Genomic DNA, 18,923 nt, shown 5'->3' on the forward strand with positions numbered 1-18,923 from the left:
TTTCTTTTCATTGTAGTGTCCTTGTCTGGTTTTGGTATCAGGATAATGCTGACTTCATAAAATGTGTTTGGAAGTGTTTCCTCTATTTTTTTTTTTAAGTGTTTGAGAATACAGTTTGGCAGAATTTACCAGTGAAGTCATGTGGTCCTGGGCTTCTGTTTGTTGTTTTTGTTTGTTGTTTGTTGAATAGTGAATTTCTGGTGTTAATGAGATCTCAAACATAGTGCAGCCTTCTTTCCTTTATCTCTTTCTAGATTCCTAATCTCCCTGGTGAGACACCAGTAAACCTACCATTTCTTTTAATTAGGTTGAGCTGCTACATATCTGTCTATTCTGCAATATTTTATGGTAATGAATGAGCTTAATTTTTTTTAATGCACTCCAGTTGTATTTTTGTGAAGATTACATTATTTTTGATTGTACGGATCAATAAGAATGTGGATGTTGAGGGGGAAAGGTCAGAGCTAAGACAGGTGACATTCAAGCCTTGGGAATGTTCACCTGACCCACGTAGGTTTAGTCAGCAGACTTTATGAAAGACCCGATTTCCAGAGGAAAGGTAAATAATGTAGGTGGAAGGTTGGGAAGATCATCAGAATATTCTAGAGAATACCAAGATAAATTTGTTACCTAATGAATTTTTTAAAAACCTAATGATGCAGTTTGCTGGCAGGGTAAGGTAAAGAGTTGAAATTCAAGTCAGAGACCCCCCTGCCCAGTCATTACATTACATTTGGAAGTCTGTTGTGACTGTGTCATTCTAGCAGACAGAACTTAAAACCTGTTCCATAAAATGCATTATAGCCTTCTAATACCGAGTCCACAAAGTATAGATCTGAGTACTCAGGAAACCTCAATGTTGTTCAAAAACAGTCTGAATTTTCTTTTGGAAAATTAGCACAAAAATGGTATATCACTGATCATTAGCTCACTGTAAAGATTTTTGTTTTTTGTGTCCACATCACGTTTCTACCCATTTCCTAATTCTGCTCTAAGGCAGATTTATTAATATACATCGTCTAATGCTCACCAGATCGTGGGTTCCTCGAAGTCAAGGAGAGTGTTTGGATAGTCTTTGTGTTTCCTTCCATGCCGAAAACAATATACTCCATATCGTTAGGTGCTCTGGAAAGATTTGTGAAATTGAACTCATACTAATTAAATTTCATGGGCTGTTGTTTTCTGTTACTTCCTTCCCAGGAACATGTTAGGTAAAAATGGCAGCAGGTAAGTTTGACATGTCTATGTGACATCACCGTTTCCATTTTCTTGTGAAATAGGAACTGTCCAAGATCACCATGCCAGTTATATTTAATGAGCCTTTGAGCTTCCTGCAGCGACTCACTGAATATATGGAGCATACGTACCTCATCCACAAGGCCAGTTCCTTCTCTGATTCTGTGGAAAGGATGCAGGTATGTGTCAAACAAGCACTGAAAGGGTGTAAGTCTTAGAGACTTCTCTACCACTTCCACCCCCAAAAACACACACACAGAACTTTTGTTAAATCCAATGCGAGGTTGGGAAATGTTATTAAAATGATAGTGTTTGGAGCGTCCTATGTGTTCCCTCCCCCTCCCATCCTCTAGCCAGAGTGCCACTATGGTGGGGAGACCAGTGAGAATTGCAAGAGAAACAGAAGGTGGTCCGTAACCAAATCTGGATGTTGGTGAGCTGTTCCTGAGTCTCCATTTTGGAAAGTCGCATGGTGTTGGTGGAAACAGCTCAACTTTTCTTCTTTCAGACTTTCTTAGACTGTTTCCAAGAAGGCACGAACACACACATACACACATGAATACGTATATTTATGCTTATGTATGTAAGAAATATGGGGGCGCCTGGGTGGCACAGCGATTAAGCGTCTGCCTCCAGCTCAGGGCGTGATCCCGGCGTTACGGGATCGAGCCCCACGTCAGGCTCCTCCGCTATGAGCCTGCTTCTTCCTCTCCCACTCCCCCTGCTTGTGTTCCCTCTCTCGCTGGCTGTCTCTATCTCTGTCAAATAAATAAATAAAATCTTAAAAAAAAAAAAAAAGAAATATACGCACTATTACAGGTTAAAACAAAAGACAACAAGGAATTTGCACTTAATTTTGTTTTGGGTAGAGGCTGCTTCTGTGGTGTATATGGAAGGGTTAGTTACAGGCAGAGCAGAGTAGACACATTGTTCTCCTTCACACAAAGCAGTGGCATTCTAAACGGAATCCTTCTGTTCTTTCGTTTATATTGATCGGCTTTTCCCAACTTTATGGGACTTGATTCCAGTGTTCAGTTATGTCTCTTTTTCCCAATCCTAAAAATGTTGTACTTTGTAGAAATTTTAAGAGAATTAAAAGTAATTTGGGGTTTGAGAGTTTTTTAAAAGTTTTGGAGAGAATTTGTAGCACTCTTAGGGTGCTATAAAAACCATATGGCTCAGAATGACTAGAGCAAGAGACTCAGTAATTTTCATTTTGAATGCCCACACTGGCATATTAAGTTGCTAGAGCCATATTAAAAATCCAAAGTAATTAAACTCCTCAAAATAATTTTGTAAATTACTGTCTTCAGCAGAATTTCTGGTCCTAAAAGAATGGGGAGCAAGCGAGGCTATTTTTAACTTCTAATGCTCTGTTCCACAGTGTGTAGCTGCATTTGCTGTGTCTGCTGTTGCTTCTCAGTGGGAACGCACTGGAAAGCCTTTCAACCCGCTTCTGGGAGAGACCTATGAATTAGTTCGGTAAAGATCTTTCACTTTTTGAGATGGGTTTTCTATGATTTATATAGTTTTTCAGAGGAAGAGGGAAAAATATATTTTTTTAACATTACCAACATTTTGCATTACTGGAGCAAGTTAACAGATACGATGTTTGTTCTGCTTTAGAGACTGTGTCAAAAATGTGGAAATATACATGAAATGCACCATTATGAAAAATAATTACAAGGATTTCAATATTTCTGATCACGTGGGATTATTCTTTTCCCCTCCTATAGATCATAAGATATGATTGGAGTTTTTTTTTAATACTCATTTAATACATATTAACAAATTTATACTGTTGGTGTAGAGGAATGAATGCATCTACAAGTGCAATTCTGTGTACCTACTCTACGCTTACTGTAGCCTGCTTCTTTACCCACAATTAGGGAATTCTTTTGGCTTTAGTTTTTCTGAACCTTCCTTTTCATCTCTGCACAAGGTTTGATATCATTTGTATTGTAGATGTTTGAAAGCGCAAGAACACATTAGATTCCTCTATCTTGATATCAGTGAAATAAGTTTTAAATTTACATGGCTAATACTGTCGGTTCATGCAGGTTGCCCAAATTTATGCGCCTGTTCTTTGATATGTTCAAGTAGCTAGAACCTGTTTAATACGTTAACATTGCCTTTTGGCTGAAATGACAGTAATGTACACATTGCATAGTAAGAGTTAATTATAATGCTTCTTTATTTTATCTTTTTTTTTTTTCTTTTGGATCTCAAGAGATGACCTTGGTTTCAGACTCATCTCTGAGCAGGTCAGCCATCACCCACCCATTAGTGCATTTCATGCTGAAGGATTAAACAACGATTTCATCTTTCATGGCTCAATCTACCCCAAACTGAAGTTCTGGGGCAAGAGTGTGGAAGCAGAACCCAAAGGAACCATCACTTTGGAGCTCCTTGAGTGAGTTGAAATCAAGCCGTTAAACTCTTTTCATGTATGCCTACTCATAGGTGTATACACTTGCACACAGACCTAACAGTGTTGTTCAAAAGCTGGAGAAAAAGAAACAGCTTTTATATAGTGTAAATTATCCACCTTTCTGTAAAAGAGTTGAGAGGCCCTGCAATAGCCATTGTTTATCAATTTAGGTATGTATGAAAAATTGAACTTGATGTTTGACTATGGTGTTGGATCTATTTTAAGATAGAATGGAGTCAGTTACTCCATGGTAGTTCTTAAGAAACGCTTTCTAGACATCAAGGCAATGTTTTCTTTAATGTCTTTCAAAATAAATTCACTTTGAGAAATATTTAAATAATAATTGTGTGACCCATCTTAAACATTGGGTAAATGTGAAAATTCTTCTCTTTTGCAATAGAAAAAAGATTAGCCTGGAATATCTTTCAACTTATTTCTGTCTTCAGTTTCTTTCACTAATGTCTTGTAGTTTTCAGTGTACAGGTCTTTCACTTCCTCGGCTAAATTTATTCCTAGGTATTTTATTCTTTTTGATGCAATTATAAATGGGATTGTTTTCTAATTCCATGCTCATGGATTATAAGAGTTAATGCTGTTAGTGTATATCCGTACTATCCAAAGCAATCTACAGTTTCAGTGTAATTCCTATCAAAATTCCAGTGACATTTTTCACAGAAACAGAAAAAACAATTTTAAAATTTGTATGGAACCACAGTAGATACAGAAAAGCCAAAGCAATCTTGAGAAAGAAGAACAAAGCTGGAGGCATCACACTTCTTGATTTCAAATTGTACTACAAAGCTATAGTAATGAAAACAGTGTAGTATTGGCATAAAAAACAGACACATGAGACGGATGGAGCAGAACAGAGAGCCCAGAAATAAACCCATGCCAATGTGGCCAATTTATGAAAAAGGAGGAAAGGACAGTCTCTTCAACAAATGGTGCTGGACAGCTAGCTGCATGCAAAAGAATGAAACTGGACCACTGTCTTACACCATACACAACCCAACTCAAAATGGAGTAAAAACTTGAATATAGAACTATAAACTTCCTGGAAGAAAACATAGGTGATGAGGTCCTTGACATAGGTCTTGGTGAGGATTTTTAAAATCTAACACCAAAAGACAAAGCAAATCAGCATGGAAAAAAAAAAAAGAAAAAATTGTGGGACTGCATCAAACCAGAAAGCTTCTGCACAGCAAAGGAAACCATTAACAAAATGAAAAAGCAACCTATAGAATGGGAGAGAATTTTTGCAAATCTTATGTCTGATAAGGGGCTAACATCCAAAATAGATAAAGAACTCCTACAACTCAATGGCAAAAAAGCAAACAATCCAATTTAAAAATGGGCAGAGGATCTGAGTAGACATTTTTCCAAAGAAGACATACAGTTGGCCAACAGATACACGAAAAAGTGCTCAGCATCACTAATCCCTAGGGAAAGGCAAATCAAAACCACAATGAGATATCACCTCACACCTATCAGAATGACTATTATCAAAAAGACTAGAGATAACAAGTATTGGCGAGGAGAAAAGGGAACACTCGTGGCCCTGTTGGTGGGAATGCACACTGGAAAACAGTGTGTGGAGGTTCCTCATGGAGTTAAAAATAGAACTGCCACACTATCCAGCAATTCTACTTCTGGATATTTACTCAAAGAAAATGGAAACACTAACTTGAATAGACATACTATCCCCCCCCCCATGTTCATTGCAGTATTATTTACAATAGCCAATATATGGAAACAGCCTAAGTGTCCATCCATGGAGGAATAAAGAAAATGTGGTGTATAAATAAAATGGAATATTATTCAGCCATAAAAACAAATGATATCTTACCTTTTGCCACGACACAGATGGACTTTGAGGGCATCATGCTAAGTGAAATAAGTCAGAGAAAGACATATACCATATGAGCTCTCTTACATGTGGAAATAAATATAAAAAAAGGAAAAAGTAAAAAACAAAACAAGCTCATAGATACAGAAAACAAATTCGTGATGACCAGAAGTAGGAGGGTAAGAGATGGAAGAAATGAGTGAACTGTTTTTGTTTTTCATTTAAGTAAATTGAATTTTTTTTTAAAGATTTTATTTATTAATTTGACATAGACAGCCAGCGAGAGAGGGAACACAGCAGGGGGAGTGGGAGAGGAAGAAGCAGGCTCCCAGCGGAGGAGCCTGATGTGGGGCTTGATCCCAGAACGCCAGGATCACGCCCTGAGCCGAAGGCAGACGCTTAATGACTGAGCCACCCAGGCGCCCCGTAAATTGGATTTTTTTAAAAGAATAAAATTAGATTTAAATTCAAAGGTGGTTCCAATTCTAGTTAAAATGGAGTGAGCACGCTGTAGTCTGTCTTTCCTTTCCTTGATTGGGGGGAGATATTGAAATTTGTATCAAAGACTCTAAAGCAGCTCTTATAACTATGCTCCATGAGATGCTCCATAAAGATGAACACTCTTAAAATGAATAGAAAGACATTCTAGCAAAGAAATAGAAGTATTTTTGGAAACTTTAATACTGAAAATTACAGTAACAAACACAAAAACTGGGATAGGCTCAGTAGCAGAATGAAGATGATAAAGTATGTACAGGATCTGTTTGCTGAACACTACACAATACTGATGAAAATAAGGAACAGTTGAGTAATGGAAGCCATACTGTGTTTCAGTATCTTTGGAAGCCTTAATGTAGTTAAGATGTCTGTTCTCCCCTAATTGATCTAAAGTGATCTATATTAACACAATCCAGATAAAAAGTCCCAGGATGATTTTTAATATAGAGAAGTTGGTTTTAAAATTTATATGGAAAAGCAAATGAAATGGAATAGTCAAAGCAATTTTGAAAAGGAAGAACAGAATTGATGGACTCCCACTTCCCAATTTTAAGACTTCACTCTAAAAATCAAGAGATGAAGAAAGCGTGGTAATGGGAAAAGGATAGACACCTACATCATTGGAACAGAAAAGAGAGTCCAGAAATTGATCCACAGACATATGGTCAGTTGATTTGTGACAAAGGTGCAGACTCAGTTCAGTGAAGGATAGTGTGGGAACAATTGGACATGCACATTTATAAAATGAACCTCAATTTCTTTCTTACACCTTATACAAAAATGAACTCAAAATAGATCATAGAGTAAAATCAAATGTACAACTGCGTAAAGCTTTTTGGAAGAAAACAGAAAATCTCTCTGGCTTTGGATTAGGCAGTGGCATCTTACAGATACATACCAAAGCACAATCCAGAAAAGACAAAATTGATAAATTAGATTTTATTAAAATGAAAAACTTAGGCTTTGCGAAAGACACTCTTCAGAGAATGAAGAGAGAAGCTATAGATGCGTAAACATTATTTGCGAATCATATATCCAACAAAGGACTTGTATGCAGAATATATAAAGAATTCTCAAAATTCAGTGATAACAGAGCAATTCAATAAGAAATGGGGTGAATGATGCAGATACTTGACCAAAAGATATACAGAGATGGCAGATAAACCCATGAAAAGATTTCAGTAGCATTAGTCATTAGAGAAATACAAAATTGTAATCACAGTAAGATACCACTACACATCTGTTAGAGTGGCTAAAATCAAAATAAGTTTTAAGACTGATAATAATACCAGCTGACAAGGGTGCAACATAAGCAGAAATATCGTTAGTGGGAATGTAAAATGGTAGAGTCACTCTGGAGAGCAGTATAGTGGTTTCTTATAAAGTTAACTATAGGTTTACCATACAACTCAGCAGTCCCCACCTAGGTATTTATCTAGAGGAATGAAAATTTACATTGTCACAAAATCTTGTCCACAGATGTTTATAGCAGTAGTATTAAAAATCACCAAAAGCTGGAGGTTCCTCAAAAAATTAAAAATAGAACTGTATGATCCAGTAATCACACTACTGGGTATTTACCCAAAGAATACAAAAATACTAATTCAAAAGACTATCTGAGTTTTCATTGAGTCCTAATCATTGATCACAGATCACCATAACAAATATAGTAATAATGAAAAATTTTGATATACTGCAAGAATTACGAAAATGAGACACAGAAACATGAAGTGAGCAAATGCTGTTGGGAAAATGGTGCCAGTAGACTCGATGCAGGGTTGCCACAGACCTACAATTTGTAAAGAACAAACAAACAAACACCACAATGCAGTATCTGCAAAATATAATAAAACAAAGTAGACTGGTATATACATAGTTTATTTGGAATTTAGTGAAAGTGTAGGTTTTTCTCTTAAGCTTCTGTATCCTTTTAAGAAATAATAAGAGCAGTCAGACAATAACCTATTTTATTGTGAGTTAGCATCAATAGAGGTTTTGAAGTCTTAGAGCTTAGTTATATCCAGTCTTCTGATTTGTTATCCTGAGTAATGGCATTTGAGACAAATGCCCTTTTAAAACAAAATAACGCTTCTCATTTATTTTTCTGGGTTTTGGGTTTTTGTTTTTTAGACACAGTGAAGCATACACATGGACAAATCCTACGTGCTGTGTACATAATATCATTGTGGGTAAACTCTGGATTGAGCAGTATGGCAATGTGGAAATCACGAACCACAAGTAAGATGCTTTAGGGTTCTTATCTATCCCTTCAACTGTCATCAGCCTATTCCCATGGACTTCATTTTTTTTTAAAGCTGTAATAGAGCCTGATGATAATTTAAGAACCAGGCAGTGGGACTCTTGGGTAAATAGAAGCTCATCCGTGTGATGAATGGAGTTCATTAAAGTTTCTGATTAGGGAAGACTGGGTGAAGTCTGAGTTTTCACAGATGAAATTTATAATTTCATCCTCAGTTCATTTTGTTTATAGTGCTTAGTTTGTATTATTCACGGAGGGGGTGAGGTGGGAAGAACACAAAAGTTAAAAAGAGCTGGTTTCAAATCCTTCTTTGTGCCTTTAGTCAAGTGTCTTACTCGGCTTGGGCTGCTGTAACAGACCACAACCAACTGGGCACTTAAACAGTAGAAACTTATTTCTCCCAGTTCTGGAGGCTAAGAAGTCCAGGGTCAGGGCTGTGGTAGCTCTGAGGTCTGGTGGAGGCTCTCTCCTTCGTTTGCAGTGGCCATCTCCTCATATCCTCACATGGTGGACACAGAGCTTATGTCTTGTGTCTCTTTAGAAGGGCAGTAATATTTATGAGGACTCCACCCTCATGACTGTAGTACCTGCAGATACCATCACACTGAGGGTTAGGGCTTCAGCATGTGAATTTGGGGAGACACCATCATTGATTGCATAGCAGTGGGTATCACCTTTTCTTGATGGTGAGTCCAGTACTAATTGGAGATCAGCCATGATAACCTCTGTGTGGAGCCTGGCATGTGTTAGAAAGTCTAGAGCAGCTGCTCTAGAAGGGTCACCTTCCTCATTATTCTCTATTGCTGCTTCCGTGGTGAACGGTCATCCGAGCTTAATATCTTCTTCACAGGACTGGGGACAAATGTGTGTTGAATTTTAAGCCATGCGGCCTTTTTGGTAAGGAATTACACAAAGTCGAAGGCTACATTCAAGATAAAAGGTAAAGTTTCCATTTTAAATGTTGAGTAGTTAGTATAGGTGTCCTCCATTAAATAAAATGTCAGTATTAAAATCTGCCATAACCTAGGAAACAAGCATTTCAGTGAGTTGAAAATTTTTCTTCTACAAGGAAATATGTTTCTTTAAAGAATCTGATTCATAAGCATCTTTATAGTAAGATTCAATTACAGCAAAACACTGGTTTAATTGTTGGCTGAATATCCATTTCTCTTGACAGCAAAAAGAAGCTCTGTGCCCTCTATGGGAAATGGACCGAATGTTTATACAGTGTTGACCCGGCCACTTTTGATGCCTACAAAAAAAATGATAAGAAAAATACTGAGGAGAAGAAAAACAGCAAACAGGTGAATATTCTGTAAGGTGGTATCAAAGGAATCACTGGGCTCTTAAATTTGTACTAATCCTTTGGAGGTCATAGTTTGACCTTTTTTTTTTTTTTTTTTTTTTTTTTGGCTGTGGCAAATGCACATAATTTTTCTCCCTGCATCATCTTTATTTAATTGAGGTATAGTTGAAATACATCCGTGAATCTTTTTAAAGAGCAGATGACCGGCCCTGGTAGCGACTGTTTGCCGTTACCTTCCACGGAGTCTGGGCGCCCGCCTTCCGTGGCTCTGTGCGGTTGTGCGTGCGGCGATGAAGTCACACAGCTTTGGGAACTTAGAGTTCATCTTGGACAAATGTTCTTTTCCTTTGTGTTTACGTGCCTTCGGAGTTGAGATCAGTTGATGGTTTTAAATTGCCTCCAAAATTGTTTCCTACATTTTCACGCCTGCTAGCAGTTTTGTTGCTCTCTCTTGTGTCTAAACCACCGAAGTGAAGTCCAGCGCAGTCGAGGGAGTCGTTCTGCCCGCACACACGAGGCGCCAGTGTGTGCGGGGAGCTGGGGGCCCCGGGGTTAAGAGCACACACTCCGGCGGGGAATCCTCTCCGCCACTGATGAGAGGGGGCTGGAGTCAGGTTTCCCGCCTTCGCTCTGGCACCTTCAGTGCCTTCGTTTGTAGAACGGGGGTGATAATAGTACCTAGCGTGTGAAACGAGTTGACGACTGTTGGGGGGGTGGCTTGGGGCTTCCTGCAGAAGCCGTGTGTGTGCGCGCTGGCCCCGCGGGCTGCCTCCCGGCTCCCCTGGGGCGACTCCCTAGCCTGTGACGGTTCAGCCCGAATCTTCCTCAGAAACAGGCGTATTTATGAGTGGCTTCCTTTGTAAACCAAGTGAACCAGGGTCCTGAGGCGAAGGAAAGGCGCTTTATTAAAGTGTCCGGGGCACGCTGCTTTGCCGTGGCTCCGGCCCGGTGTCGCCGCTCGGTCTGTGCGCTGTGCTGCCTCCTCCTCACCTCCGCGCCCCGCCCGCTTTGCCCCCGTGCGCACGCGCATCCACCACTCCCTGCAGCAGGGACAGGCCGGGAGACACTGGGAACCCTGACACGAGCCGGTGGCAGCGGCTCTGGCCGGCGCGAGGCCACCTGGCAACGACAGCCTCGCCCGCGCACGTGGCGTCCCCCCTCCTTTTACAGAGTTGGGGTGGGGGCCACGGACATGAGCGAAGTCCCAGAACATGTCCCTCTTGTCCCGTGAATCCAGTCGGTCTTTGTAGACAAGTGGCCTTCCCCCTTGGAGAGAGAAATGACTCCCCCTCATTCACGCCTTGTCCGGTCCCCCTGCCTGTGTGCACGGAGCTGCTGGCGGCTCCCGCGGTCCCTGCGTGCGTTCAGATGTCACGGCGAGCTTTTCCTCGTGCTGCTGTCACCTCTCTGCTGCTGTGCTGTAAACTGTATTTTCACTGAAGCACCTCGCCCAGTAGTTTCACATTTGGTGACTGTGTGACATTGGGAGTATTACTTAACCTTCCAAAGGCTTAAAATCTTTATGTGTGTGTGTGTGTGTGTGTGTGTGTGTGTGTGTTTATATAGATATATCTATATATCTATATCTATAGATATATAGATATATATAGAACCGCAGTCCTCCTGCGTCCCCATGGGCTGTTCCGTGAGGACTGACGCCCAGGAGCCTCCCGCGCAGCGCCGCCCGTGGGCCACAGCCGGAGGAAATGGCCGTGTCCTTGTGAGACTGACGTCTTTATAACTGCTCTTTTTATCGATTGCTTTTAGGATCCGTACTGATTTTGTGTCACTGGTACATGCAGCTAACCACCCCAAGAATTTAACCTTTTCTTATTCTTACAAGGTTGCAGTAAATATTCCACTGTGTTATTTTGTCTTAAAAAAAAAAAAAAAAAAGGTAAGCCGCAGAAACACCGCAGTGGAAAGCGGTGGTGGTGACTGTCGGGGCTCGAAGGCAGCGGGAGCTGAGGGCCGTGGCGCGCAGCTGCGGGGGCTCCCAGCCCCTCGGCCCGGGCATCCAGCGGCTCCGTCCGCCTGCCATAGCCCCGCGGAGACGGCCGAGGAGAGGGGCGGGGCCTGCCTCCTGCCGCAGCCGAGCTCGTGCTGCGCCGCGGGCCAGTTCAGCGCTCCAAGCGCGCCGGTCGTAAAGCGCTGCAGTTGTGCCCGTCTGTTGGCTCTTGCAGATGAGCACTTCTGAGGAGTCGGACGAAATGCCCATGCCGGACTCTGAAAGCGTGTTTGTGATCCCTGGAAGTGTCCTCCTGTGGCGAATAGCCCCGCGGCCTCCAAATTCTGCCCAGGTGAGACTGGGCCCCGCCGAGGGGGCCTCGCGGTCCGCACTCCGCGCCGACGGTGCTCTTCCCCGGCGGCGCGGGGCCGGCCAGCCGACCCAGAGGAGCGAGGCGTGCCGTCAGAAGCCAGCAGAGGCTTCCGTGGGCCGGTCCCCTCGTCGCCTGAGATCCCGGGCGCTCGTGCCGTCCGTGGCCCTGGGTCGGGGTGGGAGTCGTGGCGGCCTCTTCAGTAAGGGCTGAGGCGTCAGGCCGGCCCTGGCCTGATGCAGGGTGAGGCACACCCCCAGTCCAGCAAGTACGGACTTGAATGACGTGAAAAGAATGTTGGTTTTGCTTATAGTTGTACTTCAAGTTGACGGGTGGGGGATGTTTGTGTGGCCTGCTAGAGAGTTCTCTGAGACACTCGTGGGTGGGGCGGACGTGGATGAACACACTTCGTGAGACAGGTGGTCGGAGCAGGCCGGCCATCGTCCCAAGACGGAGGGAGATCATTGTCAAGTCCCGCGGTCTTCCGGGGTTCTCAGGGTGCCTTATGCCTTGCTCCATGTTAATTTGGACATTTTGGGGACTTTCAGATGTATAATTTTACTAGCTTTGCAATGGTTTTGAACGAAGTAGACAAGGACATGGAGAGCGTGATTCCGAAGACAGACTGCAGGCTGCGGCCCGACATCCGAGCCATGGAGAACGGGGAGATAGGTAAGGGGCCCGACATCCGAGCCATGGAGAACGGGGAGATAGGTAAGGGGCCCGACATCAGAGCCATGGAGAACGGGGAGATAGGTAAGGGGCCCGACATCAGAGCCATGGAGAACGGGGAGATAGGTAAGGGGCGTCTCCGCGGAACGTGAGGACTCCCTGGCGCGGGGACGGGGTTTTGTGAGTGAGTGCACCTTGTGGTACAAGCATTTGTCGGCTCGCTCAGAGATGTTTTAAATTAAAACTCAATCTAAATTTGGTAGCTTCCATTTAGATTCAGTATTTCAGTGATCCTCCCTGACAGTTTACTATACGACGTATGGCCAGAGACAGATCTTAAATGTCAGAGGGGAATTTGAGAAAAGAATAGCATCATTATGAACTTGAAACTATATACTAATTAGTTCGCAGTATATTTCAGAACTTAAATACTACCTTGTGAGCCTCAAAGAAGAGCATGGTCTTGGTTAATTATAGCAGTTTTAGCTGGTGTTACATTTCTTCTAATTCAGTGGTTCTCAAAAGGGAAGCGGTCCCCCCCCCCCCCCCCCAGCGGACATGTGGTCGTGTCTGGAGAGTTTGTCCGTCTGGGGAACTGCTGCTGGCCTCTAGTGGCTAGAGGCGGGGATGCTGCCAGAGGTGCTGCAGCGCCCGGGAGGGCCCCACAAAGAATCAGAGGGTCCGAGGTGTGGGGACACCGAGGCCGAGAGTCCCTGTCTGGGTAGCCTGGTGCTCCCTTTGAATGATAAGTGAGACAATGCACCAGGATTTTGGAAAACCGTTTGAATTTCTTATGACTGGAATGTGAAGGAGCTCTGTGAGGCCTCACCAAGGATTAAGAAAAAATTCACATTTATTCAGTTTTTCCACCCAATTTTTCACTGAAGCTTTGTAACATAATTTTTTTGGCCTTAAGAACAAGCAGGTTCTTTTGGTAAGTACAGAGCTTGTTAAGGGTGAGACTGTAAAAAGAGGCGACTGGCAGAGTGCCAGCTCTGCCTCTTACTGCCTTAGGTACCTGTTAAAATTTTAATGTAATGTCAGTTTTCTAATAAAATGGACAGATCATGCGAATGCTTGTGGATGATGCTTCTCTGTAACATTACTGTGCCCAGAAGTCTCTACTTGTAGAATAACTAGTTTCCATCCATGTTTGTACCTTAGATCAAGCTAGTGAAGAAAAAAAACGACTGGAGGAAAAGCAAAGAGCAGCCCGCAAGAACAGGTCCAAGTCGGAGGAGGACTGGAAGACGAGGTGCGTGTGGCCCGCAGGCCGCTGTGCGGGGCAGGGCGGGGGCAGGCACCGGGCTACAGAGCTTTCCCAGGCCTGGAGAGAAAAGCTCGTTCCCCCAGGTATTCAAGCTGAAAGACTTGCATGTGTGACAAAGGAAAGGGGCTCTTTGAAAATTAAGGTTAAAATATTCCCACACAGTTATTGCAGGTAAGTGGTTTAAGGAAACTCTACCTTCCATGTCTGGCAAAGTTCTTGTCTTATTATAAGAGGGAAAGTAAATTCCAGAATGACAGATTTTGGCACGAAAATAGGTTCAGAGCCATTTGCTTCTACGTGTATCCAGGATATTTAGACAGTGCCTTTACTCTTCCAAACACAAGGGATTTGACATGCAACAGAAATACAATTTGTATAAAGAACATCTTGGATTCGATTCAGAAATAAAGTGGGCCATAAAATTTCTTAGTTTTGAAAATTTTGGTTTTTTTTGAGAGGAGTTGCATAGTGACCTTATTGAGTAATAGAATCACTTGTAAACAGGAATAGAATAAAAACATTTTCTGCATTTGCATCACAGAAACCATTGTCCCATAAGTCAAAGTCATTAAATAAATTGTAGAGGCAATATGGACATGCTTTTGCAAGCATTTCAGCAGACATTATTTGGGAGTCCTTTTGCATCTTAGAAAAAGATAATCAGAACTAGAAATAACCCTAGATTTCATCTAATCCAGTGGTTTTGGGGCTTAGTTAGCCTTAAAAATCTTCTTTGCCAGTGAATGCATAAAGAATCTCCAAATACTAGAACTCATGGAGGCAGAGCCACTGTGGTTGGTGGGGGGTACCGCAGCCGGTCCTCACCTTCTCCCACCCCGTTCGGACCGTGGCTCCCTAGACCTCCGTGGAATACCATTTGAAAGTGGACTAGAAATCCCTTCGTTGTTCAGAGAAAACAAATGCTGATGTATTTCATTTTGGGGACTTGCTCGAAGACACACAGCTAGTAAGCCCCGGACCTGTGACGGGAGCCTCCACGTCCATCAGCCTGTCAGGCCAAGCTCCCCTCCGATCCCTTTGAAAAGATTGGATTCATGTTATCATTATTGCTGGTCTCTTTTGCAGAAACCCCACTTTCGTACTATATTTCTGATTATTAACTCCTTTATTTTTCTGGTCACGTTTTCAGGTGTACAAAGTAAGTGCAAAGTCCACAGTTTTTACTGTCAGTCTTAGCATTCAGAGCAGCGAGCTTCAGACAGCGGTGTGGCAGCCTGGAAGTCAGCCTAGGCGCTGCGCCCATGAGCTGCCGCCTCAGGCCTTTCTTCCACGGCTCGCTCTCAGCATCGGTAGTGCCCATGTGAATGTACGTGGTTTTGAAATGATCCTACTGACCCTTTGTCAAAAGAATCTGCTTTGAGCTGTTTCTTAGTTGCTGTAAGGAGAGTGCACATTCACTGACTTTACTTCCTGATTCTTCTCAGGACTGATGATGTGTTTGAGTAGCGCGGTTTGGCTTGAGGTGGGGCAGGGCCGTTTCTAAAGGAACATTTGCTGCTGGTTAGAGCTAACTAGCCTTCAGAGAAATCAAACCCAGAAACATTAGAATCTGTCCCAAATTCCTCCATGCTCAAAGCTGGCATTCCTGCTAATACAGATTTCATTCCAAGAGAGTATAGGCTCCAGAATTTTTCAGGCTGTAAACTGTGGTCCGTGCTTGTGAAAATGCCTGCTTGAAATCCTGACCTATTTTCCTAGAGGAGTTGCCACTACTACTGAGTACAGTAGTGGGACTGGGGAGGGAGTGGAGGGACTGGTGAGGTACAGGATTTGAAGTGGTGGCTGTGGCAGGGGGGTGATGTGTTGAGGCAGAAATGTTGCCTCCCCCCCCCCCCCAGACAGTGTGAGTAGCATGCAGAATTCATACTTGATAGGATGCTGTTTTACTGATACCCGCGGACTCTGGAGACCCAAAAATACTGAATAAAAGGTGGTAGCAAAGAAATCGTATCCTCCTCTTTGCTGTTACCCGTGCTTGTCTCAAATGTTCGAGTTTAGAAAGACAAATCAGCTGGACTTTTTGGTTTATGTAGGAGGGGTAGGATGATAGCAGAGGTTTCCAGACATGAGTGCTCAAAATTAGAACTAGCAGTTGAAGGAAACTCTGATTCTGTGCGTCAGACCATCGATTCTGAGGTGCTCCCCTCTAGTGCAGTGTTTGGACTCTCTCCCAGGGCACGCGGCCTCTGAAGAGAGGCTGTGGTTGCGGACATGGTCTTTAGAGAACTTTGCTTACGCCATGACACAGGGCCTGAGGCTTGGTTCATTTTTTAAATTATTTTCTGTTACCTTGATTTTGATGCGTCTGCTTTTCTGAAGTGCTTGACTTTGCTAAGGCTAACTACAAAAGTGCTTTTACTGCTTGGACTTTGGGGACCGAAAGGAGTGTAACTATATGCTTCATATTATTAGATAGAATTTTCTGACTTTGATCAAGTAATGGTTTTTAAATATATTTCCACTCCAGTTAACCAGATCTGATGTATCTTGATCATTTAAAGTAAATTTTATGTAGATTAATTTTATGTAAATTAAAGTAATTTAATTTATTTAAATTTTATAAATTTTACTTAAATTTTCTAATTAGGAAAAAGTCCCAAAAGCTAAATAGAGAATTTAGATGTTAATATTCTAGAACATGTGGTCTGATGGGCATCTACAATGTGATCCTTCAAGGAATCTACCTGATCTGAAGCATTTTTTTTCTCTAAGGACATTTTGTGCTGCTCTAGGGTTAACAGGAGCATTTGGGATTTATCAAACACATCTAACCTCATTTTAATAGAAGCAGTTTACCTAACACTTTTTTTTTTTTTTTGGAAAGAGTGGCAAAGACCTATGAAATTTTTCCACAAATGTTACTCTGAAAACAAAATCATACTTAGAAAATGTGATGCAGATTTAATTGTGAACCTTCTGAGCAAGTAATTTTGCATTTCCCTTACCTGAAGGAAGCTGGGACTGTGGGAACTAGGTGGTGGTTTTAAAGGGCAAGGAAATGATTAGGGCAGTTCTTTGCAGGATTAAAGACCGATTGGAATGTTAACAGGGAGGTGCAACCTGAGAAGCTATATTAGCATGAGGAAAATGGAGACCCAGACAGATGCATAGTAATTTCAGTGGATGTGTGGCATAGTATATTTAAAAATCATGGTCTTTAAAATCAAACTTAAGTTTGATACCAGTTACTAGCTTGGGCAAGTTAACTTCTTGGACATTCCACTCCTGCTTTGAGTTTGGGGGCATTAACTCTGAACCTGATACCTTCCATGTTACTGTAGGTATGTTGTAAAAGTTCATTTCCTTATCCTAATTCCTTACCAAAAAAAAAAAAAAAAAAAAAACACACCTTCTGGTAGAAGATAAGGAATGGGGCTAGAGGACAATCAGACAAATAGATTTGTTCTTACACCCCCTACTAGACAGAAGATTCTACTCCTGCTGAGTATTCCTGCCAGATGCTGTGGAAAAATCCATAAACCTTTTGTGTGGTAATATTACATATTTTGGAATATTATTCTATGTAGGTGCTCTCTAAAAACAGTAGGACTTCTTTAAAAGTCACTTTGGAAATCCCCAAATCAAGAGTGAGGTGAATTGCTGCAGGAGCTAGTGAAGTGGCAGGAACCCTGTGATTTCAGTTTCCCCCGGTCAATCTTGTCCTTTCTCTCTAAACAGGTGGTTCCATCAAGGTCCTAACCCCTACAATGGAGCACAGGACTGGCTTTACTCGGGCAGCTACTGGGACAGAAACTACTTCAATTTGCCTGACATTTATTAAAGTGCAGACAAGTCAGGGTGTTTGGCTAATTTACAAATAAGTCTTAAACCTATGTTTTTAAATTTTTTCCTTGGTTTCTACTCATCTTTTAAGAAAAAACCTGCTCATGAGATAACTTGCATTTCACCAAAAAGTAGGGCATAAGGTGATATTGGTGATGAAAGTCAGGAAAAATGGGTAATTTCGCTATCCAAATAGACTTACTTATTTGGAATACTGTTTTATAGAGGTAAGAGAAACTGTGTGGAGAATATGCTTTTTATGGTTGCTGTTGCCATATTTACTGAAGGTTTATACCCAACTGTAACTTTAGCTTTATGGAATTATATAGTAATCCCAAATCAAGTTATTTTGAATATTTTTATGCCGTCATGCTTGAATGTTTTAGATGTAACTTTGAAATGTTTAGAACTCTTCTATACAATGTTTATGTGCTCAAATGCAGAGAAGGTTATGTCATTTTGTAAAGACTACGTTAAAAAGATGGCTTTTCTTCATACTAATTCTCTCCAGTTTACCCCTTCCCACCTCTGAAAAGAAAAATTACCTGAATATTCAGAACAGGTGTTCCTGATTTGAAAATTCTAAAGAATTAATTGAAAATTCTAAAGAATTAAACTGGAAAAGGTATTTCACTTATTTTAGTGCTCTGAATTTACTTTTACAATTAAAAGGTGTTTGAATTAAAAATTTGTATAAAATCTAGCAATTCACAAAAATGCCCTAGAAATAGATTCTAATCATCATTACATAATGACAAACCTTTTTAAATGCTTCAACTTTGTGGCAAATGCCACCAGAGACATTAAGTTGCACTCATGTATTATAAGTACCAAACTATATAAAAGGAGGTCTTGTGCATTTCAGGTTTGCAAGGCACCCGTGTACTTAAAATATGTATGGAGACCTGTACAGTAGCTTTGCCCCTTTAATTGGGGTACATTAATCTTATGGTATTTATCCACCCAACCCCAGACTGAGATCTTGCTCCAAGGGGCTTTAGGTAGCTGCCAGTAAATTATTTTAATTGCTGTAAGTTAACAAGTGTTAAAATGAAATAATCTACCTGATGCTAAATAAAGGCTTTAGAATGTTCCCCAAAAGTGTGGTTTCTTAAACTTTCGAATACACTTACTTATGCTGGCAGTTAATCTGATCCTCAAGTGTCCTTATACAGGACACTGCCGTCTGCAGGGCCCCACTAGCACGTGCTGAGGGTGCCCTGGGTCAGTGTTCTCGTGAGGGGCTCCCCTAGACAGACACCTGGCCTGAATGCTATCACAG

General features: G+C 41.7%; 1 protein-coding gene across 9 annotated transcripts in view; it reads left to right on the top strand.

The window, feature by feature from the left end:
• OSBPL1A (oxysterol binding protein like 1A) overlaps nucleotides 1-18,735 on the top strand; it is a 229,285-nt gene extending 210,550 nt beyond the window's left edge. For all 9 annotated transcript variants that reach the window (XM_044382896.3, XM_044382897.3, XM_048218561.2 and 6 more), the window contains 10 exons: nucleotides 1,281-1,415; nucleotides 2,621-2,718; nucleotides 3,467-3,649; nucleotides 8,142-8,249; nucleotides 9,122-9,211; nucleotides 9,449-9,575; nucleotides 11,761-11,877; nucleotides 12,444-12,567; nucleotides 13,732-13,822; nucleotides 17,537-18,735. In XM_044382896.3, the coding sequence (XP_044238831.2) occupies nucleotides 1,281-1,415; nucleotides 2,621-2,718; nucleotides 3,467-3,649; nucleotides 8,142-8,249; nucleotides 9,122-9,211; nucleotides 9,449-9,575; nucleotides 11,761-11,877; nucleotides 12,444-12,567; nucleotides 13,732-13,822; nucleotides 17,537-17,639 (1,176 nt within the window). In that variant the 3' untranslated portion in view covers nucleotides 17,640-18,735. The remainder of the gene's footprint in view (nucleotides 1-1,280; nucleotides 1,416-2,620; nucleotides 2,719-3,466; nucleotides 3,650-8,141; nucleotides 8,250-9,121; nucleotides 9,212-9,448; nucleotides 9,576-11,760; nucleotides 11,878-12,443; nucleotides 12,568-13,731; nucleotides 13,823-17,536) is intronic.
• The last annotated feature ends 188 nt before the right edge of the window (nucleotides 18,736-18,923 follow it).

This window comes from Ursus arctos, unplaced genomic scaffold (genome assembly GCF_023065955.2).
Source record: "Ursus arctos isolate Adak ecotype North America unplaced genomic scaffold, UrsArc2.0 scaffold_17, whole genome shotgun sequence".
NCBI classification, from domain to species: domain Eukaryota; kingdom Metazoa; phylum Chordata; class Mammalia; order Carnivora; family Ursidae; genus Ursus; species Ursus arctos.